The 25,980-nt window shown below is 44.5% G+C and overlaps 1 protein-coding gene across 1 annotated transcript in view; it reads left to right on the top strand.

The window, feature by feature from the left end:
- Positions 1-25,980, top strand: part of NELL1 (neural EGFL like 1) — a 633,167-nt gene that overhangs the window by 122,423 nt on the left and 484,764 nt on the right. Inside the window, exon 4 of the mRNA XM_030200710.1 lies at positions 9,906-10,076. Coding sequence (XP_030056570.1) covers positions 9,906-10,076 — 171 coding nt within the window. The remainder of the gene's footprint in view (positions 1-9,905; positions 10,077-25,980) is intronic.

Raw genomic sequence — 25,980 nt, 5'->3', positions numbered from 1 at the left:
CATCTCTATCCTCCCATGTTTCAAACCTCCTCTCTACTGTGGCACCATCCACGTCTGTCAACGAGGCTGTTTCTTCTTACAACAATACTCTATCCTCTGCCTTAGACACTCTTGCACCTTTGATGACCCGCCCTGTAGGGCGTACAAAACCCCAACCTTGGCTGACTTCTAATATCCGCTACCTACGTTCCTGTACCCGCTCGGCCGAACGCCTCTGGCGGAAATCTCGGGCCCTTGCTGATTTCTTACACTTTAAGTTCATGCTGACCTCCTTCCAATCTGCTCTTTTACGTGCCAAACAGGATTATTATATCCAACTGACCAACTCTCTTGGCTCTAATCCTCGACTTCTCTTCACCACATTGAACTCTCTCCTCAAGGTGCCCCCTCCCCCAACTCCCCCTTCATTATCTCCTCAGACCCTTGCTGAATTCTTTCACAACAAGGTTCAAAAGATAAACCTTGCTTTCTCTACCTCACCACCTCTCCCTCCACTAGTCCGTTCCCCTCTCTCTCCTTCCCCTCATTCCCTTTCCTCCTTTCCTGAAGTTACTATTGAGGAAACTACACTTCTCCTTTCTTCCTCAAAATGTACCACCTGTTCCTCTGATCCCATTCCCACCCACCTTCTTAATGCCATTTCTCCTGCTCTTATTCTTTTTATCTGTCACATTCTCAACCTCTCACTTTCCACTGCAAACTGTCCCTGCTGCCTTTAAACATGCTGTGGTCACACCTCTCCTTAAGAAGCCTTCACTCGACCCTACTTGTCCCTCTAATTACCGACCCATCTCCCTCCTTCCTTTTCTCTCCAAATTACTTGAGCGTGCTGTTCATCGCCGCTGCCTTGATTTTCTCTCCTCACATGCTATTCTTGACCCACTACAATCTGGTTTTTGCCCTCTCCACTCAACCGAAACTGCGCTTACTAAAGTCTCCAATGACCTATTACTGGCTAAATCCAGAGGTCAATATTCCATCCTCATTCTTCTTGATCTTTCCGCTGCTTTTGACACTGTCGATCACAGCATACTTCTCGATACCCTGTCCTCACTTGGATTCCAGGGCTCTGTCCTTTCCTGGTTCTCTTCCTACCTCTCCCTCTGCACCATTAGTGTTCACTCTAGTGGATCCTCTTCTACTTCTATCCCTCTGCCTGTCGGCGTACCTCAGGGTTCTGTTCTTGGTCCCCTCCTCTTTTCTATCTGCACTTCTTCCCTTGGTTCATTAATCTCATCCCATGGCTTTTCCTACCATCTCTATGCTGATGACTCCCAAATCTACCTTTCTACCCCTGATATCTCACCTTGCATCCAAACCAAAGTTTCAGTGTGCTTGTCTGACATTGCTGTCTGGATGTCTCAACGCCACCTGAAATTAAATATGACCAAAACCGAGCTTCTCATTTCCCCCCCCAAACCCACCTCCCTGCTCCCCCCGTTTTCTATTTCTGTTGATGGCTCTTTCATTCTCCCTGTCTCCTCAGCTCGAAACCTTGGGGTCATCTTTGACTCTTCTCTCTCCTTCTCTGCTCATATCCAGCAGATTGCCAAGACCTGTCGTTTCTTTCTTTACAACATGCGTAAAATCCGCCCCTTTCTTTCCGAGCACTCTACCAAAACCCTCATCCACACCCTTGTCACCTCTCGTTTAGACTACTGCAATCTGCTTCTTGCTGGCCTCCCACTTAGTCACCTCTCCCCTCTCCAGTCGGTTCAAAACTCTGCTGCCCGTCTCATCTTCCGCCAGGGTCGCTTTACTCATACTACCCCTCTCCTTAGGTCACTTCACTGGCTCCCTATCCGTTTTCGCATCCTGTTCAAACTTCTTCTACTAACCTATAAATGTACTCACTCTGCTGCTCCCCAGTATCTCTCCACATTCGTCCTTCCCTACACCCCTTCCCGTGCACTCCGTTCCCTGGATAAATCCTTCTTATCTGTTCCCTTCTCCGCTACTGCCAACTCCAGACTTCGCTCCTTCTGTCTTGCTGCACCCTATGCCTGGAATAGACTTCCTGAGCCCCTACGTCTTGCCCCATCCTTGACCATCTTTAAATCTAGATTGAAAGTCCACCTCTTTAATGTTGCTTTTGACTCGTAACCACTTGTATCCACTTGCCTCCACCTACCCTCCTCTCTTCCTTCCCGTTCACATTAATTGATTTGATTTGATTTGCTTACTTTATTTATTTTTTGTCTATTAGATTGTAAGCTCTTTGAGCAGGGACTGTCTTTCTTCTATGTTTGTGCAGCGCTGCGTATGCCTTGTAGCGCTATAGAAATGCTAAATAGTAGTAGTAGTAGTAGTAGTTCAGAAAGGGTTCAAACTCCCAGCAGTTCATGCATAGCAGTTATGCAAAGTAATTCTCCAAACACGGTAGATCAAAAAGGGTTCAAACTCCCAGCAGTTCATGTATAGCAGTTATGCCCAAAACCACCACTCCTCCTTTCTCCCTTTCAAAAGAAGTCAACCTAGGGAGAGTGGCAAGGGTCCCTCCCCAACCAGGCCAGCATTATACCCTGACCACAACCCACGTGACCCTTCCGTGGAAACCTGTTCTCTCAGCTCCCCTCGTTGGATAGCCACCTTTTCCCTTCTACCAGGCTCTCCTCCCGAGCAGCCCTCTTCTGTTTCACCTCCTTTCCTTCCAGTTTAGTCAGAGCAGCAATCTCCATCAGCTCCTCTTGCTCTAGTTCCTCCCCCTTTTCTTCCCCTTGCCAGTCCATAGGTTCCTCCCCACACCCTTTGCTCAGCTGCTCTCCATTTGCTTGATTGGGCAGGTTCAGACCTCCTTCCCTCATCCTGGCTCTCTGGGACAGGTTTTTCCAACTCTCTTCTCTTGCCCTTCTCCTGACCTCCTCTGGGGGCTGTTGGGGATTGAAGTCCGTGTTTCTATCATGGGACCTACTCAGGGACTGCTGGGAATTGTAGTCTTTCCCTTTTCTCCAATCCCCCAGGGGAAAAGACTCCTTCCTTTCTCTACCCAGTCCCCCTCCCTCTCGAGCCTCCTTGTTCCTCCATGTGCCTTCATTCTCCCTCTCACCCTCATATTCCTCACAATATAGAATATGCTTAGTCAATATCCTAGTGCTTAAAACTACACACATCCATTTACACCAATGAAAATGTGGTAAAAATTCTGGTGCATAGATTTAGGCATTGATTGCCATAATTCTATAAATATGCTCATAAACTGCCTATTTCTCCACCCACAGCCATGCCCCATTTAAACTGCATACATTAGCATTTAAGTGCAGTTCATTACTGAATACACTTAGTGAGTTTTGCGTGTAAATTCTAATTATTATCAATTAGTTCTCATTATTGAGTGTTAAGTGCTATTATCAATGCTGATTAGCTTGTACGCCAATTAAGTTACGTGCTCTGTTATAGAATATGCCTGGATTTCAACACAGATCCCTAGGGGGTTAATGTCTCCTCACAGGAGGTATTAAGTGCACCCACACTCCTGACAGGCAGTTACCATATTGCTGCCTAAATGGTGAGCCTGACTCCTAGCGGTAGTCTCATGGTACTACTGATAGTCAAGCCTGTTTTTTTCGCTGATTTTCAGACAATTTTTCTTTTCTTTTCAGTTCAGAAATGAATGCATGTAAAATATGATTAAAGGAGGCCACACAGATCTGCAACAGAACAGATGCAAAAAGAGAGCAGATCAAAATTCAGTACATAAAATTATGCCTTTATTTAGAAATACCTGACGTGGTCCATGTTTTGCCTAATCATGGGCTGCATCAGGGGTTACAATACTAAAAATGACCAATGAAAAAAGAAATGTAAAAACATACAAGGACTCTTCAGCTTGGAAAAGAGACGGCTGGTGGGGGATATGATTGAGGTCTATAAAATCCTGAGTGGTGTAGACCAGGTAAAAGTGAATTGATTTTTTCACTCGTTCAAAAAGTGGAAAGACCAGGTGACAGTCAGTGAAATTAAGTGGAAATACTTTTAAAACAAATAGGAGAAAATATTATTTCACTCAAAGAATAGTTAAGCTCTAGACCTCGCTGCCGGAGAATGTAGTAACAGTGGTTAGCGTATCTGGGTTTAAAAAAGGTTTGAACAAGTTCCTGGAGGAGAAGTCCATAGTCTGTTATTGAGATGGACATGGGGGAAGCCACTGCTTGCTCTGGGATTGATAGCATGGAATGTTGCTACTAATTGGGTTTCTGTCAGGTAATTGTGACATAGATTGGCCACTGTTGGAAGCAGGATACTGGGCTAGATGGACCATTGGTATGACCCAGTATGGCTATTCTTCTGTTCTTATGTTAAAGTAATATATAACACATATTGGTTCAAATCCCGCTGCTCCTCCTTGTGATCTTGGGCAAGTCACTTAACCCTCAATTGCCTCAGGTACAAACTTACATTGTGAGCCCTCCTGGGACAGAGAAATATCCAGTGTACCTGAATGTAAGTCATCTTGAGCTACTACTACTACTACTACTTAACATTTCTAGAGCACTACTAGGGTTACGCAGTGCTGTACAAAATAAACAAAAAGGTCCCTGCTCAAAGGAGCTTACAATCTAAAGAATGAAATGTCAAGTTGGGGCATTCTAGATTTCTTGGGTAGAGGTGTAGAGGTTAGGTGCCGAAGGCGACCTTGAAGAGGTGGGCTTTAAGCAGAGATTTGAAGATGGGCAGGGAGGGGGCCTGGCGTATGGGCTCGGGGAGATTGTTCCATGCGTGGGGTGAGGTGAGGTAGAAAGGGTGGAGCCTGGAGTTGGCGGTGGTGGAGAAGGGTACTGAAAGGAGGGATTTGTCTTGAGAGCGGAGGTTATGGGTAGGAACGTAAAGGGAGATGAGGGTTGAGAGGTAAGGAGGGGCTCCAGATCGAGTATATTTGTAGGTTAGTAGCAGAAGCTTGAATTGAATGCGGTAACTGATCGGAAGCCAATGAAGTGACTTGAGGAGAGGGGTGATATGAGTGTATCGGTTCAGGTGGAAGATAAGACGTGCAGCAGAGTTCTGAACGGACTGTAGGGGGGATAGGTGGCTAAGTGGGAGACCAGTGAGGAGTAGGTTGCAGTAGTCAAGGCGAGAGGTAACGAGAGAGTGGATGAGAGTTCGGGTGGTGTGCTCAGAGAGGAAAGGGCGGATTTTGCTAATGTTATAGAGGAAGAAGCGACAGGTCTTGGCTATCTGCTGGATATGCGCAGAGAAGGAGAGGGAGGAGTCGAAGATGACACCGAGGTTGCGGGCAGAAGAGACGGGGACGATGAGGGTGTTATCAACCCAAATAGAGAGTGGAGGTAGAGGAGAAGTGGGTTTGGGTGGGAAGACAAGAAGTTCTGTCTTGGCCATGTTCAGTTTCAGGTGGTGGTTGGACATCCAGGCAGCAATGTCGGATAAGCAGGCCGATACTTTGGCCTGGGTGTCTGCAGTGATGTTAGGTGTGGAGAGATAAAGCTGGGTGTCGTCAGCATAGAGATGATACTGGAAGCCATGAGACGAGATCAGGGAGCCCAGGGAAGAGGTGTAAATAGAGAAAAGAAGGGGTCCAAGGAGAGCGGGATAGGGGTGGAGGAAGAACCATGAGAGTGTACTCTGAAGGTACGATGGGAGAGATAAGAGGAGAACCAGGAGAGGACAGAGCCCTGGAACCCAAAAGAGGACAGTGTGTCAAAAAGTAAGTTGTGATTGACAGTGTCAAAAGCGGCGGATAGGTCGAGGAGAATGAGGATGGAGTAATGACCTTTGGATTTAGCAAGGAACAGGTCGTTACAGACTTTGGATAGTGCCGTTTCTGTCGAGTGAAGTGGGCGAAAGCCAGATTGAAGCGGATCGAGGATGGTATGTGAGGCGAGAAAATCAAATCAACGGCTGTGAACGGCGCGTTCAAGTATTTTGGAGAGGAAGGGTAGGAGGGAGATGGGGCGGTAGTTGGAGGGACAGGTAGGGTCAAGTGAAGGTTTTTTGAGGAGAGGTGTGACAACAGCATGCTTGAAGGTGTCAGGGACAGTTGCGGTGGAGAGAGAGAGGTTGAGGATATGACAGATGGGGGGGGGGGGGATAGTAGGAGAGATGGTGATAAGTAAGTTGGTGGGGATGGGGTCTGAGGAACAGGTGGTGCATTTCGAGGAGGAGAGAAGATGGGCGGTTTCCTCTTCGGTGATAACAGGAAAAGAGGAGAAGGAGGCCTGGGTTGATTGGATGAGGGAGTGGGTGATAGGATGAAGAGGAGGAGAAGGTTTAGTGGTGAATTCAAGGTTGATTTTCTGGACCTTGTCGCGGAAGTAGTCAGCCAGTGATTGAGGGGAGAGTGAGGGGGGGGGGGGGTGGGTGGGAGCGGAGGGCACTTTGAGGAGGGAGTTGAGGGTGGTGAAGAGATGACGAGGGTTAGAGCTGAGGGAATTAGTCAAATGAGTGTAGTAATCCTGTTTGGCGAGGAATAGGGAGGATTGGAAGGAGGATAGCATGAATTTGTAGTGAATGAAGTCAGCATGGGTGCGAGATTTCCTCCATAGGCATTCAGCCGATCGGGAGCAGGAGCGAAGGTAACGGGTGCAGGGATTAAGCCAGGGCTGGGGATTAGTGCGCCTTGTGGGACGGGAAACAGACGGTGCAAGGGTGTCTAGGGCGGCGGAGAGAGTGGCATTGTAATTGGAAACAGCCTTGTCGATAGACTCTGAGGACGTGATGGACGGGAGGAGATCAGAGATAGTAGCGGATAAGGTGGTGGGGGGGGGGGGGGGGGGTCAACAGCCTGGAGATTCCTGGAGGTAGTGGTTAGTGTTGGGCGGGACTGAGGGGGAGGGTGATGAAGTGTGAATGTGATCAGGTGATGGTCAGAAATGGGAAGAGCAGAGACGTAGAGATTAGAGGGCGAGCAGGTAGAAGAGAGGACGAGATCAAGACAGTGACCAGATTTGTGAGTAGGGGTGGTGGAGCTCAGTTGGAGGTTGAAGGAGGAGGTTAGGGTGAGGAATTGAGAAGCGTATGAGTCGGATGGGTTATCAGTGTGTATGTTGAAGTCACCAAGAATGAGGGATGGGGATGAGGGCTCAAGAAAAACGGAGAGCCAGGCATCGAAGTCAGTGAGGAAGGAAGGGAGGGACTTATCAGGGGAGCGGTAGATGACTGCAACTCGGAGTGGCAGCGGGTAGAATAGACGGATGGAATGGACTTCGAAGGATGAGAAGCAGTGAGACTGTGGAAGGAGGAGGGGTTGAAAACTGCAGGAGGGCGAAAGTAGTAGGCCAACGCCGCCACCGCGGCTAACTGTGCGGGGCGAATGGGAGAAAAGGTAGCCTCCGTGGCAAAGGGCTGCGACTGAGGCAGTGTCGTCGGGGGTGAGCCAGGTTTCGGTTAGGGCGAGCAGATGGAGGGAATGGGAGATGAAGAGATCATGGGTGAAGGTAAGTTTGTTGCAGATTGAGTGGGCATTCCACAGGGCACACGAGAAGGGGAGGGAGGAAGGGGGGAGGAGGGGAATGGAGATGAGATTGGAGATATCGCGGGAACATTTGCATAGATAGGACGAGGACATGTGTGGAGGACCTGGGTTGGGATTGATGACTCCCGCGGATATCAGGAGAAGGAGCAAGAGAGAGTGGAGAAGGGTGGGGGAGGTAGGGCGCTGAAGGCGGGATGCGCTGAGGAGGTATGGGGAAGGGTTCATGGCAGGAAGGAGGTGTTGTAGGTTAAGAGCTAGGAAGGAGGAGGAGGACAGTAGGGATGGTGAGGTGGTGGGGGATAGGGGTAGGTAGGGTATTGCAGTAGTGAGCAGGACGGGGGGGATGGGTAGTGAGTTCGTGTGGTAGACAGCAGAGGGAGGGGGAAGAGATTTGGGAGGGATAGGGCGAGGAATAGAATGTGAATGGGGGCCATAGGTAGTGAGCGGTAGGGAGTGAGTGAGCAGGCAAGTTGGACGAGCTGGAACAAGCTGGATCAGGCAGGCTGGGACAAGTTTGATCAAATGGGCTGGAACAGCTGGAGCAGGCAGCAGGCAGGGAGAAGCTGATCAGGCGGGCCGGAACAAGCTGGTGTAGATGGACTGGAATGAGCAGGAGAAGCTGGATCAGGTGGGGTGGAGCAAGCTGGTGCAGATGGACTGGAAGCTGGATCAGGCGGGCTGGAGCAAGCTGGTACAGATGGACTGGAATGAGCAAGGGGGAGCTGGAGAAGCTGGATCAGGTTGACTGGAGCAAGCTAGATTAGGCGGGCTGGTACGGCAGGAGCAGGTGGCTGGAAGAGCTGGATCCGATGGAGGTTGGAGCAGACAGTCTGGGACGAGCAGGAAGAGCTGGATCCAGCGGAGGCTGGAGCAGATGGACTGGGACGAGCAGGGGGAGCTGGATCAGGCGGGATGGAGTAAGCTGGAATAGGCGGGCTGGAACAGCTGGAGAAGCTGGAACGAGCAGGGAGAAGCTGGATCAGGCGGACTGGAGCAAGCTGGATTAGGCGGGCTGGAACAGCTGGAGTAGGTGGTTGGAATAAGCAGGAAGAAGCTGGATCCAACGGACTGGAACAGGCTGGTGCAGATGAACTGGAACGAGCAGGGAGAAGCTGGATCAGATGGAGTGGGACGAGCTGGATCAGGCGGGCTGGACCAAGCTAGAGCAGGTGGCTGTAATAAGCAGGGAGGCTGGAGCAGGCGGACTGGAACAAGCAGGAAGAAGCTGGATCCGACGGACTGGAACAGGCTGGTGCAGATGGACTGGAACGAGCAGGGAGAAGCTGGATCAGATGGAGTGGAACAAGCTGGACGAGCTGGATCAGGCGGGCTGGGCCAAGCTGAAGCAGATGGCTGTAATAAGCAGGGAGGCTGGAGCAGGCGGACTGGAACATGCAGGAAGAAGCTGGATCGTGTGGAGTGGATGGAACAGTAGGGAGAAACTGGGTCAGGTGTCCTGTAGTAAGCTGTGCAGAAGGTCCGGATTCAGCATATGGGCTGGACCAGGTAGGTGGATCAGAGCAGGCAGGGAAAAGCTGGGTCAGCAAAGTGGAGCGAGCTGGAGCAGGCAGATGGAGCAGATGGATCAGAGCAGGCAGGCAGGCAGATGGAGCAGATGGAACAGAGCAGGCAGGCAGATGGGTCAGAGCAGGCAGGCAGGGAAGAGCTGGGCCTACAGACAGACTGGGACAGGGTGGGGCCGATGAACTGTCTCTGCCCAGTCTCTGTCCCTGCCCCGGTCGGCCCGACGCACAGGACGCTGGATCGCCCCGAAGTCAGACTGCAGACGCTGGATCAGCGGGCTGGAACGGGCCGGGGCTGGTGGACTCGCCTGCCGGCGCTGCGAAGCCACTGTAGGCGTCCGGTGGTCCGCAACTGCAATACGCACCAATTTTTAGTACCCTCAAAATAACACGTTAGCTGAGATCCATGACCACATTGATTCAATTTACTCCATCATCTTTACAGTCTTTTCCAGGTTTTGATGAACTCCCGATGACGAAAAGCTACTACTGAAAAAGGTGTGAGCAAAATCTTAATAAATAAATAAGTAATATCACATAAAGTATATGGGATCTTTGTGATAACTGATGTGCACAATGTGTATAAAAATAATTTATTAAGAGTTTCATTTTATAAAGGTGATGTCATATTATAAATGTGATTAAAGTGCTTAAGAATAGGTTACTATAAATAAATCATATTTACATGCATTAATTTGGAGGGTTTTCTGCAGATAAAGCTAATGTAATGAATATTCTTTATATGCATAAAATTTCCCAGGCTTGCACATCTCTATAATCATTTTATAACTGTACCAAGTGTACGCAGCGCTTTACTCACCAATGTGCTTGAAAGTCCCTAGTCACGTAATCTTATGGTTATTTCCTTGCATTGTTGCCAAGTCATATCCTGCCATATTGAAAATTAATAGCGCCCAGGTGTATAACTGAACTGATTCTTCCTGTTTTACACACAGCTACTTTGAACTGGAGAGCAGCAGCTTGAGAGATGAGATTAGGTACCAGTACAGATCCAGCGGAAAGTCAAGAACGGAGGTGTTCCCGTACCGGATGGCAGACGGACAGTGGCACAAAATTGCCCTGTCAGTTAGTGCATCTCACCTACAGCTTCACGTGGACTGCAACAGGTTAGTGACACGCTCGGATGGGCGTTATTTCTGTTCACTCAGTCCGGAAACAGGTTGTCTGTTTGCATGTGGTAGATCTGGTCATTAAATTAAAATTGCATGCTGTAATTATGAAGATGTTGAGAAAATCCACTGCTGTTTGCTGAAAACCTGAAGCCACTGGTGGCTGTTGTGTGAATACATGTAAGTTGACGCCGTTGTTTGTTGTTCGGCTGCTGTTTATGCCTGAGGGGTATTTTGCAGTGTGTTTTTGTTCAGCTGCTTTGAAACCGAAGGACTGAAAGTAGGTGGTACTGGAGTTTACAATTTTATTAGTCTAATGAGGGGCTATTTTTCTTCTTCATTTCTAAACAGAAACGTCTAAGCAGAGAAGTTCTCTTAGGCCTATAAGCTTGGGCTGTTTGTTCTTGGTGGGTTATTGTGGCTGTCACTTGTCAGCCTTTCTTGACAGGACTGCAAGAGCTGCTGGATGGAAAATTGTAAAAGGACTTTGTAATCACAGACAGCCTCTATAGGCTAGCAGAGGAGCACTGTCATTTCTTTCAATGGAAGTGAGGAGGAGAGGAGGAGGCCTTAAATGATATGAAGTAATTTAGGACTCGGTCCTTTTCTCCTGCACGCTAATTTTCAATGGTTGCTCATTTATTGATGTAGAAACAGAATACATGGAAACAGTGAAGCTGCTGCTGTGTAATTAAAACTTATTTTGATGTCTGAACCAGTGCTGGGTTATTAAAAGCCTATTTCTCAACAAACGGGCTTGTCTGTAAGAGGTTCCCTTTTTGATGTTCCTAGCTTGCTTTCCATTCAAAATAAATGTTGTAAATTAAGGGCTAATGTCCAAGAGAGAGTGCAGGAGGGGGAGGGCACGTCTGCAGTTAATGACAGCCTGGAGAAATTTGCAGGTGCCCCTTAACCCACTTTGCTATTAATGGACAGGAAATGATTAACTCATAGGTCGGTGCTGCCATTAGAAGGTCAGTTTTGCCATTTTTAAAATAGAACAAAAAAATAATTAGTAATAAGTTTGATTACTGTGGCAGGGGCAGCAGAAACTTGTTGCCCAGTTTGAATACAATTAAACAACAGTGCCCTGTGGAAAGGGAAGTTTGGTTATTTGAGGTTGGAGGTGCCTGATGCAGAGCTGATGCTGCCCTGAGCATCACTTAAGTTGAAGGTGAACATTGCCGGTTTGATATTCAAAGCGATTTAACTGGCCTGAAACATCTTAGCCGGTTGAAATGCGTGTTTGGGGCTAACTGGTCATTTTCAGTGTCACTTAACTGCTTAGTGCAACTGCAAATGTCTGGGTAATGCCTATCTCAAAACTGGCTATTTTGGGGGGAATTCCAGGGGTGGAGTCAGCATTTGACCTGTTAAGTACCAATATTCAGTGGCGTACCAAGGCGGTGGGGGCGGTCCGCCCCGGGTGCACGCCGCTGGGGGGGGGGGGGGGGGTGCCGCGCACCTGTTGGCTCCGAGTCTGCTCGTTCCCTCCCTGCTGCTCCTTCTGCGCGGAACAGGTTACTTCCTGTTCCCGGGCAGAGGGAACAGCAGGGAACGAGCGGACTCGGAGGCAACAGGTGCGCGGCACCCCCCCCCCCCAGCAGGTAAAAATGCACCCGGGGGGAGGGTCGCGCTGCACCCGGGGGGGGGGGGGGGGTAATTTCACCAGGGGGGGGGGGGGCGCATCAGCGATCCACCCCGGGTGTCAGCCAGCCTAGGAACGCCACTGCCAATATTCAGGCCCAGGTAACTGCATAAATAAAACCTGTCTTTATGTGGTGTCCAATAGCCGGTTAGATGCTGAATTTCATATGTCCTGCTTCTACATCAGTAAATAGGCACCCCCTTCCCCAAAGCACATACAATTTAAGGGGCACATTAGGCAGATGTTAATCAGCTCTGTCATTTCCTGATGGTTGGTACATGGGACATCATTATATGCTGTGGAGCACTATTCTATATATGGGTGTCTCCATCACTTTTCCCTCTAAGCTGTGCAGAAGTCCTCCACCTTCAAATTTTTATTCATTCATTCATTTAATTATTTATATACTGCTTAGACCTAAGCGGTTTACAGTTTTTTATTTTACAGGTACTGGATCTGTCTCTAGTGAGCTCACAGTCTAAATAGTATATTGTACTACTGTTGTACCTGGCGCAACGGAGGGTTGCCAGTGGGGGGTGCAGTTTCACTATCACATTTTCAATAGTGAAGGACTCAATAGTGAAGTTCTGTAGGACTCCAGGGAACCAGCCTGTCCCTAGAAACTGAAAACACAGTATTGAAGCACCGCCCCCCACTGGCAGCAATGCAGTTGGAGGACTCCCACTCAGCTTAGAAGGAACAGTGGTCTCCATTTAGCTGACCTTAACTTTGTGTGGTGAAAGTCTACAGATTCTGTGTATATGTGTGTATCATTGAGTATAATACGTTTATGTATGTGTGTGTCATTGAGTTCTAGAATACATCTGTGTATAATTGAGTTCTAGAATACATTTATGTATGTGTGTATCACAGAGTTCTAGGACATTTGTATATATTTTGTGTTTGTCATTGTGTTCTAGAATACATCTGTATATATGTGTCATCTGCATTTACATGTGTTTCTTTGAGTTCTAGAATATATCTGTATATGTGTGTGTATCATTGAGTTCTAAAATGTATGTCATTGAGTTCTAGAATATATCTGTGTGTCATTGATTTCCAAAAAATATATGTATATGTCATTGAATTCTAGAATACATCTCTGTGTGTCATTGAGTTCTAGAATACATCTGTATATGTGTGTCATTGAGTTCTAGACTATGTCAGAATACATATGTGTCTGTAATTGAGTACTAGAATACATGTGTGTGTCATTGAGTTCTAGAATACAACTCTGTGTGTAATTGACTTCTAGAATAAATGCGCTTATGTGTCAATAAGTTCTAGAATACATCTTTTTGTGTGTAATTGAGTTCTAGAATACATCTTCGTATATGAATTCTAGAATATGTCCTAATATGTGTGTTTGTCATTGAGTTCTAGAATACATATTTTTCTTGTTAATTGAGTTCCAGAATACATCTGTATTTTTGTGTTTGTCATTGAGTTGTAGAATATGTGTGTGTGTGTGTCTTATTGAGTTCTACATACATCTGTGTGTGTTATTTTGTTCTAGAATACATCTGTATGTCATTTAATTCTAGAATGTATCTGTGTGTGTGTGTGTCATTGATTTCTAGAATACATCTATGTCATTGATTTTTAGAATGGTTCTGTGTATATGTGTGTTTCATGAGTCCTAGAATACAACTATGTGTGTGTCACTGTATATGATTGAGTTCTAGAATATATCTGGGTGTGTGTCATCGAGTTCTAGAATACATCTGTGTATATGTGTGTATCATTGAGTTCTAGAATGTATCTGTTTGTATCTGTGTCATTGAGTTCTAGCATACTTCTGAGTATTTGTCAATTTGTTCTAGAATACATATGTTTGTGTGTGTCATTGACTTCTAGAATACATCTGTGTGTAACTGAGTTCTAGAATACATCTGTGTATATGTGTATGTCACCAAGCTCTAGAATACATCAGTGTATATGTGTGTATCATTGAGTTCTAGAATACAAGTGTATATTTGAATGTCATTGAGTTCCAGAATACATCTGTGTATGTGTGTGTGTTTGAGTTCTAGAATAAATCTGAGAATCTGTGTATCACTGAGTTCTAGAATACATATGAATATATTTGTGTGTCATTGTGTTCTAGAATACATCTGTATATATGTGTGTATCATTGAGTTCTAAAATATTTATGTGTGTCGAGTTCTAAAATGTATGTGTGTCATTGATTTCTAGAATACATATTTCATTGAATTCTATAATACATCTGTGTGTGTGTCATTGAGTTGTAAAATGCATCAGTGTATATATGTGTCATTGAGTTCTAGAATACGACTGAATACATGTGTGTGTCATTGAGTACCAGAATACTTGTTTGAGTGTGTCATTGATTTCTAGAATACATCTCTGCGTGGATTTGAGTTATAGAATAAATATGTTTGTCATTGAGTTCTAGAATATTTCTATACATATGTGTGATTGAGTTCTAGAATACATCTGTTTATATCTGTGTGTCATTGAGTTCTAGAATATATCTGTGTCAATGAGTTTTCGAATACTTCTAACTATGGTGCTTATTTTCAAAACACATAGACTTACAAAGTTGCACAGCAACCTGTGTAACTTTGTAAGTCTATGTGCTCTGAAAATGAGTCTCTATGTGTCAATTTGTTCTAGAATACATATGTTTATGTGTGTCATTGATTTGTAAAATTCATCTGTATGTTTGTGTGTCATTGACTTCTAGAATACATCTCTGTATATGTGTGTATCATTGAGTTCTAGAATACATATGTGTATGTGAATGTCATTGAGTTACAGAATACATCTTTGTATGTGTGTGTTATTGAGTTCTAGAATACATATGTATATATTTGTGTGTGTTGTGTTCTAGAATATATCTGTATATATGTGTTTGTCATTGAGTTTTAGAATACAGCTGTATATATGTGTCATCTGTATATACATATGTGCCTTTGAGTTCTAGAATACATCTCTGTGTGTCATTGATTTCATTTTACTGATACTGGGTCTGTCCCTAGTGGGCTCATAGTCTAAGTAGTATATTGTACTACTGTTGCACCTGGGGCAACGGAGGGTTGCCAGTGGGGGATGCTGCTTCATATCACATTTTCAATAGTGAAGGACCAGCAAGTTCTGCAGGACTCCAGGGAATCTGCCTGTCCCTACAAACTGAAAACACGATACTGAAGCACTGCCCCCCACTGGCAGCAATGCAGTTAGAGGACTCCTGCTCAGTTTAGAGGGAACAGTGGTCTCCATTTAGCTGACCTTATCTTTGCATGGTGACAGTCAGTTCTAGAACAGCGTCTCGGCTCCCAGATTGCATTATAGAATACTAGCATAAGCCGGTATCAGCACACCTTACATTTACACCTCCGCAGTTATACCATCAGTAGACTGGCTTAGATGCAGCCATGTAAATGTGGCAGGGAAGCGCATAACTGAAAGCATTCTTTCAGTTAAGTGCATAATTGTGAACCCTACCCATGTCCTGCCTATGCTCCACCCATGTAAACACCCTCTTGCATTTACACGATATGCCAGTTATTTGTGCCCTTGTAGAATAGTTCTTGGGCACCCTGCTGGCACTTTTGCAGGTAAGTGCTAGAGTGGGTGCCTAGTTTGAGCAGATCTGAGGTTAAGCAGAATATAAATGTTCAGATTAGATTAAATTAATTTATGATTTTCATCTTTGATTTAGATAGGAACAATGTTTTGAAATTGTATTTCCGATACATGGTTGATAGTTTTTTGGGTTCAAAGATGCATATATTTCCTGACACATCAAGGGAATCGCAGACTGGGAGGTGTGAAGTCTTGGCTTTTAAGCCAGGAATCACTGCCCTAGGTGGGACCTTCCTAGCGCGATTCCCTTGTAGGTGTTTTATTTCCTTATTACTTATTTGTTTGAACCTAAGAAATTATAAGAGTTGTGGAAACAGATGAAGAATCCTCTGCAGCAACTTCCTTCAGTTACCACTGTACCGGCTGCAATAACCGATTAACCTTCCTCCTTCAGAAAATGTGAAGTGTAAGATTAACCATTTTGAGTTTTTCTTATTTTCTTTAAGATTGTTTTCCTGATCTTGGATCTTCCAATTGTGGACACTTATGTAAATATATATTGTTGCGAGAAAATGTTTTCCTTTTTATATTAATTTCTGTATTTCCTTACATTTATGTGATAAATGTGAATGTAATTGAGCAAAATGATAAAAAAAGATTAAATTAATTTATAGAATTGCTCCTTGGGTGTGTGCAACAGTTTTTGCTTTAGGCAAACTAGCGAAATTTTTAAAAGAGAGCCTCTCAGATGTGTAATTCAGTGGCTTCCAAGGCAAAGATTTTCCCTGGTCAGTCAGCTGCTGCCAGAAAGAAGATTGGGTAAGGGGGACAAGGGACATTGCTTGCACAGAAATCTGCCTATTTTCTCCAACCCCTGTGCATTGTTGACAAACAGTGCTCCTTACCTGCTGCCAGGGCCGCAGGGAGACTGGGCCGGGCCCGGGGCAAGGCCGCCCCCGTGGCCCCGCCCCCATCTCCGCCCCCTCCCCGAGGTCGCTGCCACCACTCCCCCCCTCCGTCTGCCACCGGGCCAGGCCCCCTGCATTGAAATCACAGTGCCTCTCACCTCCGTGTGAAAGCGCTGCAGGTAGCAACAGATCGCCTCCCTTCGGACCTCCTTTCCTCCCTGTGTCCCGCCCTCGCGGAAGTTACGTTAGACGAGGGCAGGACAAAGGGAGGGAAGGAGGCCCGAAGGGAGGCGATCTGCTGCTGCCTGCAGCGCTTTCACACGAAGGTGAAAGGTGCTGTGATTTCATGGCAGGGGGCCTGGCCCGGTGGCAGACGGTAGACAACGGAGGGCGAATGGGACTGTGCCGCCGGGCCCCCCTTGGAGGCCCGGGCCCAGGGAATTTTGTCCCACCTGCCTCCCACTCTCGGCGGCCCTGCCTGCTGCTTCCTCCTCTGTCATGGCTTTTGGCATTTTAAAAATGTATTTCTGTTGTGAAGAGAGGCCCAATGCCCTTGTGTGTGTAGGACCCACAAAGGGTCAATCCTGCTTTATATAAATGTGTTGTAATTTCTAAAATACAGCTTGCTGATAAATGTCTAAACTCGGAGTTGGCAGTCCATATGCTTTAGGAATAGGGAATACTGCTCTGAACTATGGGGAAGGACGTTGTACATGAAGTGACATTTTCAATATGGAGTCTTTTACAAATCAGATGTAGCCACTTCAGATGATTTCTGAATCCATTATGAAAGGCCGAGCTGTCACACTCTTGCTGTAATTGAGCAAATTAAGTTACAGGAGAGAAGAATGTCAGGTTAGTCAATCGCCCTTTTTATTTCCTGCCTTCTATTGAAATCTTCAGTGCTCAGAACCTAATACCAGAGATGTTCAAGGACTAAAGTATTTATCTCTTTGAATAATCTGACCCATACATTACTATCCAAGGTGTTATTTGTGATTAAGTGGTGAGTAACAGAGGTCAGTGTGTTCTACTTTCCTTCCACCATTTTTAGCTCTGTACTTTTGAATAAGATATGACCTGCTGCCTAGTTAATTTCTTATTGTGGATGCAGAGTTTTGCATGTCATATAATATCCGCAGAATTGAACTGTGCAGATGCAATAGGCCACATTTTTCTTTGGTTCTAGAACTGTCTGGTGGACAGAATTAATTGGATTGGACAGGACATAAGGATGTTGTAGAAGTCTATAGACTCTTGATTCTGGTCTTCATGGTTCTCCAACAGGTCTGGTATTCAAGATAGCCCAATTTGTAGACAAAATGTTATGCAAGTATGCCTCATGAACATTTTCTGTAGGTATCTGAAGACCAGAACTGTTTAGGGGCGGGGCGGAGGGGCGCTGAGGATGGCACTTGAGAAACACTCACTTCTGTCCAAGGTTCGCCCCTTGGCAGGATCCTTTACACCTATGTAATCTCAGAATATTTTTCTAATCTGCTCTTAAAGTTCTTCAATGTTCTTAATGTTTTAGGAAGAAATTTCCAGTCTTTACAAATTAACCTTTTATTGGAGGGAAGGGGGGTTAGGTAGAAAACATTAGGCTCTTTTTTTTTTTTTTGCCAGAGCTATGGGTTGTAAATGCTAAAATGATAAGAGATTCAGTAACAGTTACTTATCCAGAACTACAAGTGTGCAACAGTCTTTATTATATAAATAATGAAAAAAAAAAGTTAAAAGTGTAAAAGAGAAAAAGATGGCCAACTGAGGGTGGTGACATGGTCATATTTCATCTGATCACCTGCATCAGGGGCACTATTACAGAAAACAGTGTTTCAAAGATATATTTCAAGACAAGAAGTGAATGATCTAACTGGACTATTCTGACTGAACAATATTGTTCACACCTCATTGCTTCAAATATGTCAACTGTTTTCTACTAAGCTAATTGTAAGCCACATTGAACCTACCACCAGGTTGGAAAATGTGAGGTATAAATGCAATAAATAAATATATAATTAAATAACATAGACAAATGAAGGCGAGACTAATCTGCTGCCTTAACAGTTAACATGCAGTACTTCATGTGTATTAAATATAAGCTGTATCGAATTCCCACATCCAATCCCTGTCCAGTCTCTGCTGATTCCATGTTAATCGGGAATTAGTGCATGCTCAGGGGATAATTTTATAAGGAACTGCTTAGATTTAAAAGGCAGGCATGTGCATAAATGCCGCTATTCTAGTTGTTTACATTCGCATAATTTGCAGGTAGTAGTTCACAAGGGTGGAGTTGTGTAGAGCATGGGTAGGGTGCACACTTACTTGTAGAAAAGATGGAATACAATGATTTACAGGTCTGCTTACCCTGTGAGCATTTCCACAAGATCTATGGCTGGAGTAAGTGCTCATATGTAACAATAAATGCGCGTATTTCACCGCTTACGCTGGTAATCACTAAAGAAATCTAGGCACCTACTTTTCTTAAAAGACTAAGCTGTAAATAAGTGCCTTCTTATAGAATTACCCTTTTAATGTCACGTCACTGCTGATGCTGGCATGTACTAACAGTGCACACTAAATTGTTCTTTACCCTCAAATTCCATCTAATCTAATCTAAAGCTTGTATACTGTGCAAATCCCAACTAGAGGTTCGAGGTGGTTTACAGGGTTAGGGTTTGTACTGATCAGGAAGACCAGATATAGCAAAACGATGCAATTTATAATAAGATTGAAGTGATGACTTCAGATTCTGTACGCCAAATGTAGTTCGGTTTTACAGTGAGATAGAGTAGCAGTTAAAATTTGTCGAATAACAGGGTCTTCAGTTTGTGATGAAGTCGTATGTAATTTGATTCTGAATGGACTGAAACAGGTAGAGAGTTCCACTCAGCAATGGCTTGAAAGGAGAACACAGAGTTAATTCTATCAATGGTACCCAAAGTTAGGGGCGCAGTTGGGTGCACGGTTGTAGGATATGTTATATGTATAATATAATTAACCAACTGGCACTACATTGGCAAATAATGATAAACACCAATAATTGGTGTTAACAAGCACTTAATGGTGCTAATTTGCCATCGTGCCCATAACAGACTTACACCCCTATTCCATAAATAGTCCGTCTAACTTCTCTCAATGCAAAGGGGGCATTAATATTGGAGGGGCATGGGCATGCAACTATTCTTGCTTCCGCTTTATAGAACAGCTGCATTTATGTACCCAACTATCGTAGCTGGTGCCACCATTTATGCTAGCCATAGACATAGCATAAGTGGTCACACCTAAATTTTGGCATGTAATTGCTGACTTACATGCAACTCTGCCATTATAGAATACTAGATTAGTGCCCAGTCTTTTGGCACTTAACTTTTAGTGACCTATATTGAGTTTAGCCCCAACTGCATAATGGGGGAGATTCTATATAAGGCACCTAAAACATTTCCGCGGAAAACATTTCCGCCTAAGCATATTCTATAAACAGTGCCTAGATTTAGGCGTGGTATATAGAATATGTTTAGTTGATATCCCAGCGCCTAAAACTATGAGCTCCATTTACACCAATGAAAACACTGAGTAAATCCCAGTGCATAGATTTAGGTGCACTGAGCCATATTCTATAGCTACGTGGGTAAATTTTAGAACACCCACAAAATGCCCATTTCCCTGCCGATAACCACCTCTTTTTGGCTGCACACATTAAAAGTTGGTGCTCTGCATTACTGAATGCACTTAGTAATTTGTGCGCGTAAATTCTAATTATTGCCAATTAGTGCTCATTATTGCTTGTTAAGTGCTGTTAACAACACTGATTGGCTTGTTAAACCAATTAAGTTACACAAGCTATATAGAATCTGGGGGGATGTGGTTTAGGAAGCGGCCCCTTAAGACACAGTAATAGCAATAATATGATGGCCAGTGGCGATCCTAGGTCGGCTGCCACCCGGGGCGGATCGCAGCTGCGCATCCCCCCCCCCCGGGTGCAGAGGTGTCCGTCCCCCCAGGATGCAGCATGACCCCCCCCCCCCCCGGTGCAATGACACCCCCCTCCCCGGCGCATCAAGCCCCCCCGTGGGTGCATTCGTGGCTGCTGGAGGGTGCAGAGAGCAGCCGTGCGCCTGTCGGCTCCCTGCTCCCTCTGCCCTGGAACCTGTTCCAGGGCAGACGGAGCAGGGAACCAGCGGAGCTGACAGGCGTGCGGCTGCTCTCTGCACCCTCCAGCAGCGTGCACCTGAAGTGGACCACCCCCACCGTCCCGCCCTTGGTATGCCACTGATGATGGCATACATTTTAAAAGATCACTTTAGAATATTCATATTTGGATGCAGTTCATGCCTTTTCAGTAGTAGATCAAGGCAAGTTACATTCATGTATAGTAGGTATTTCTCTGTCCCTGGAGGGCTCACAATCTAACCCCCCTGTTTACTAAGTTGTGCGCTAATGCTGATACAGTCCATTCACTTTGAACGGGTTGTGTCGGCATTGCCGCGCAGCAGCTGATAGCATGGCTTAGTAAACAGGGGGTAAGTTTGTACCTGAGGCAATGGAGAGTTAAGTGAGTCACCCAGCATCACAAAGAATTGACGTCAGATTTGAACCCTGACTTGTCTGGTTCTTAGCTTGCTGCTCTAACCATTAGGCTACTCCTCCACTTAGAAGAGATGTGATGTAATGTCAGTACAATACAATGAATGAAACACCTTAATAGGCAGCAGAGGGGACATGTGCAGCAGCGACTTACAGATAGACAAGACGATTACGAGAAAGGTAATGGGATAAATAAAAGTGGGTGGCTAGACTGAAGGTGAATAATATGTGTAATTGAATAAAGTAGGTGGAACTGGTCTCAGTTAGAAGATGTGTGCAGCAAGCCAGCCCTGATGAGGATGAGCAACTGGCGAGTTAGTTGGCACGATCGTTAAGTTTGGCTGCAAAGCCAGGCTTTCACCTGCTTATTGAAGTAGAGGTAGACGTAGCCATTCAGGGAGTGAGTTCCACAGTGTAGAGGCTGTTCCTGAGAAGGTTCACTGGCAGGTGTTACATCACATGATTTCCTGTGGTGAGGGTAGACGTAGGAATGCACCTTAGGAGGACCTTAGGAGGTCTGAAAGATATACAGGAGGTTTACCTATGATACCAGCACCTAAATTAGAATACCTGGTAGGGGAGTCCAATAGGCGATAAGAGGAGCAAACAGCCTAGCATTGTCCTACCAGATCCAGTAGGCCTGGTGTATCTACAGTCAGTACAAAATTAAATGAATCGCGTTTAGATTCACTCTGAATCATGGTTCTGATAAGTGGGATCAGAGCAAACTCATATTGCTTGGTATAGTATGGAAAATAACCTGAAACGACTCATTTTTAGTCTCCTCTTTATTTAGAGGATGCCCATAAAAATTGAATAGATGTCCTCTCATTTTCCACGCTGGGAATTGCTAGCATGGCTTAGTAAAACAGGCTTTTAATGACTTACGCCTATGTTTACTAAGGTGCGCTATAGGTGCATTAGCGTTGTTAACACGCGTTAATGGTTAATGCGCATTAAACACTAATGTGCCCATAGAAATGTATAGGCGCATTAGCATTTAACACGCCTTAACTTTAAAGGTGCGTTAAAAACGCTAACGCATCGTAGTAAACATACCCCTTAGTGTATTTACTATAAATCAATATTTGGTGAGCATAACATTGGAAATTGTGTCAGTAGGCGAGCACCTACCATGTTATCAATGGGAAAAGACTCAAAGCGGTGGTGGTTGAAGAGACTTTTTAAAAAAAAATTTGTGGTACATTCTAGCGCACTCAAAAAATGGAAAAAGCTTGTTACCCTGCCTACTCTTAAAATATATTCCTTGATGATCAAACAAACAGGAAGGAGGAAGGGTGATGGGCTTGGAGTGACTGGTTTACAAATAAAGCATAATTTCTCTCTGTTACATTCCCTTTTTTGCTGCAAGGATGCAGTAAAAATCCCTTCCAGTATTTTATGGGATAACAGTTTATTCAGATTGAAGTGGTGAGCATGTGACTCATCCATCTGTGGAGGAGAGGAAATGTTTCAGTGTCTCTGGTTTGTTCCTCTTGCAGAATGGCAGATTTGTCTAAACTAAAGTACATGTGCCAACATTAGTCTCTGGCTACAATGAATGGAAACAGCTTGAAGATGAGATTCATGTTTTATGGCTGGAAAATATATCACCTACATAAATGTTTATCATAAAATTGTCCTAGGAGTTTGCTGCCCTTTCTGTCTAACTTAAGAGGGCAATGCATGGTTTGGACTCATGCTAGAAAGATCCACCATATTTTTGAACAATTTCTTAGTACTTTTGTGAAGTTCTGCAGACCATCAGAGGCCATAAATAATCAAATTCATTGGCCCAGTGATGCATTGATTGTACATCTCGGTGATCATTACTAGAAATGACCACTGGCCAGTTTGACTGCTTTTTGAAAATATTGATGTACAGATGAGATATGACCTTGCTAGTGACAAGTCAGCCCTAGATTGCATCTTTTAAGAGAAGCTACTCTTGATTTTAGTAAGAAACCAGAAGCACGTTAACTGACATAAAGGAAACTCTTCATTCTTGCAATTCAGACCAGGCTGTACTGGTCCAGCATAAATTGTAAGATTTCTATCCTTGTCATACTATTTGGTCGCTCTACTGATATTATTGTTGAGATGATATAAATTTATGAAGGTATACATATTTGTTTCAGATTAAGCTTCTACTAAATATCTTTTCCACACACTTCAGAAGGATGGACCAGAGTAAACCCTAATATTTCCAACCCAATAATAATTTGCATTGTAACATTTCCTAATAAAAAATCCTGAGGTTCTGAGAGAACATATATGTATGTATGTATGTAGGTAGGTATGTATGTATATATTTATTTATTTATGCATTCTTATATCCTACTGTTATCCAAAAACAAGTTTTGGTTCAAACTGGCTTGCAAATTGCATTTTGGTTTGCAGTTACATTATTTGTTTAGTTGTGACTTATAGTGATGGTTTACAAGTGCAGTTTATATTTAAGTTTGGATTTATATAATGGTTGTGGTTAGTAATCAGAATGAACATTAATGTCTTAGTTATTTGCTGTACTGTAGAATGTTTTAAAAAGCTATGTTTTCAGTTTTTTTCTGAATTGGAGCTAGTTTATGATACTTCTTGTGATCTTTGGTATTGAGTTCCACCATTTGGAACCCAGGTAGCTGAGTCTGGCCATGTAAATAGATTTGTAGGTTATGTTTCTGCAAGTTGGTAGGTGGAAAAGTAGGTAGCTTCTGGTTTCTGGGTTCGCGTTTCTTGGTGATAGTTCTATCAGGTCTAGCATGTACTCTGGTGACAGACCGAATAATGCAAGCAGATAGCCTTATTGTGGTTGTACTGAAGCTGTTCAGTGAAGAAATGCTGCAGGAGAGCATCTCAAAGGAAGAGATGAAGGAGGACTCTTAATTAAGGATGGAAGAGCCAACCATGGCCCAGGTCACCTGGACATCTGTAGGTCACTATTCAAAAACACATGTACTGGGTGGCAGAGCTCTTTGCATAACTCAAGTAATGATGGGTATATAGCAGATCAAACTGTTATTACATAAGCAATACATTTTAAAATAATATATGGATTTTCAGCAGCAGAACTTACATATTTTAGGTGGTTGAAAATCTGCATAACTTTAAATGGATTTCTGATCTATAATGTTATGGATGTTTATGGTGTATAAGGTTTGGACTTTGATGATAGATTGTTCTGAATGTATGATTATTGAATCCTATTATTTCATGACTTTTCAATAATGGCTTTGTTAACCACTGTAAGTGATTTTGGTCAAATTTCTAGTACATAAACTTCTATAAACAAAGAAAATCATGCATTTTAATAGGATGGTACCACTGCTGAAACTTGGGCTCTTAGTTCAGGAATAGCCTAAGCAGGCTGAGAACCAGGGAAGTCTGGCTCAAATCCCACTGATGCTTCTTGTGATCTTGGGCAAGTCACTTAAACCTTTATTGCCTTAAGGACAAACAGACTGTAAATCCTCCAGGGAGTGGACAATACCTACTGTACGTGAATATAACTCACCTTGAGGTCCTTCTGAAAGGCAAGAGGTAAAAGTCCAAAAAAGGCTTCTTAAACTTTGTACATTTGACTTAACTTTGGCATGGATGATGGCATTAAAGGTCAAGAAGCTGCAGCAGCAGCAAACCTGAAATTTCAGGATGTTTAAGTTTAAGGGTTACACTTTGGTCTTCTACTGAACACCCAGAAGGTTTTAAAATGTTCAGTAAGTTTCAGGTCTGATCAGGTTAGAGGTAACGGGTGCCATGTAGATAATAAAAAGAGAAAGTGTTTTGGGTTTCATACCCTTTCATACAAGGCAGGTTAAAGTAACAAGACATGCATTTCTGGAATATTATTTGGTATTTGGTTCTGGAACTGGAGGCAGAAAAGGGGCAGGGGCTAAAACTGTGGGGACTGGGGGCTGAAAAGGGGATAGGGAGAAGGTGACTGGGGCTGAAGCTCAGGGACTGGTGGGTGAAAAGGGCTAGGACTGAAACGAAGCTGAAATTGAGGACTGGTGGGATATGGGGCTGGAACTGGGGTCTGAAAAGGGGGGCAGGTGGGAGAAGTGGGCTGGGGCTGGAACTTAGGAGCAGGTGGGATAATGGGGCTGGAACTGGGGGCTGAAAAGAGTGGGTGGAGAGAGAGAGAGAGAGAGAGAGAGAGAGAGAGAAAGAGAAGGCAGATCCTGGATGGAAGGGAGAGAAAGGGAGGGAGGGCAGACCCTGGATATAGAGCAAGTGGTGGATGGAAGGGACAGAGAGAAAGGGCAGACAGTAGATGGAAGAGAGAGAAAGGGCAGACAGTGGTTGGAAGGGAGAGAGAGAGAGGGCAGACAGGGGCAGATGGAAGAGAGAGAAAGGGCAGACAGTGGATAGAAGGGGGAGAGAGAGAGCAGACAGTGGTTGGACGGGAGAGAGAGAGAGGGCAGACAGGAGCAGATGGTGGATGGAAGGGGCAGAGATAGAGGGCAGACGCTAGATGGAAGGGAGAGAGAGGGCAGATAGTGGTTGGAAGGGGCAGAGGGAGAGAAAGGGCAGACGGTGGATGGAGGGGACAGGAGAGAGAGGGCAGACACTGGATGGCAGGGGCAAGGAGAGAGAGAAGGCAGACACTGGATGGCAGGAAGAGAGAGAAGGCTGATGCTGGATGGAAGGGAAAGAGTGAAGAGAAGATGAGGAAAGCTGAAACCAGAGACAATAAACTGTAAGCAACATTTTTTCATCTTTTTTTGCTTTAGGATAAAGTAGTATTGTAGCTGTGCTAATAAATGTTTATAAATAGAACATGGAAATAAGGTAATCTTTTTATTGGACTAATTTTAATACATTTTGACTAATTTTCGGAGAACAAAACCCCCTCCTCAGGTCAGGATAGGATACTGTAACAATAGTATACTGTAATGACCTGAGGAAGGAGGTTTTGGCCTTTGAAAGCTAAATGTATTGGTCCAATAAAATGGTATTATTTTATTTTCTATACTTGTTTTATTTCTATTTGTTAATTTGTAAAGTGGTGAAATTTACATCTGCTCTCTTTATATTTTGCACAGTACTAGGATACATTTTCTGTTCCTGTGGTGCATTGTATGCAGAATCTGGCTTCTTGGGGGTTCAGTTTAATTTTTGGCAAAATAGAAAGTTTATGGTTACTTATTCTATAGTGGATTAGGGTGTATCTGTGTCTGTGAAAAAGACATGGTGTCGTGTTCCCTGACTG

Source organism: Microcaecilia unicolor, chromosome 4, assembly GCF_901765095.1.
Source record: "Microcaecilia unicolor chromosome 4, aMicUni1.1, whole genome shotgun sequence".
Classification (NCBI taxonomy): domain Eukaryota; kingdom Metazoa; phylum Chordata; class Amphibia; order Gymnophiona; family Siphonopidae; genus Microcaecilia; species Microcaecilia unicolor.
The sequence above is the reverse complement of the archived record's forward strand: the minus strand, read 5'-3'. Positions and strand labels throughout refer to the sequence as shown.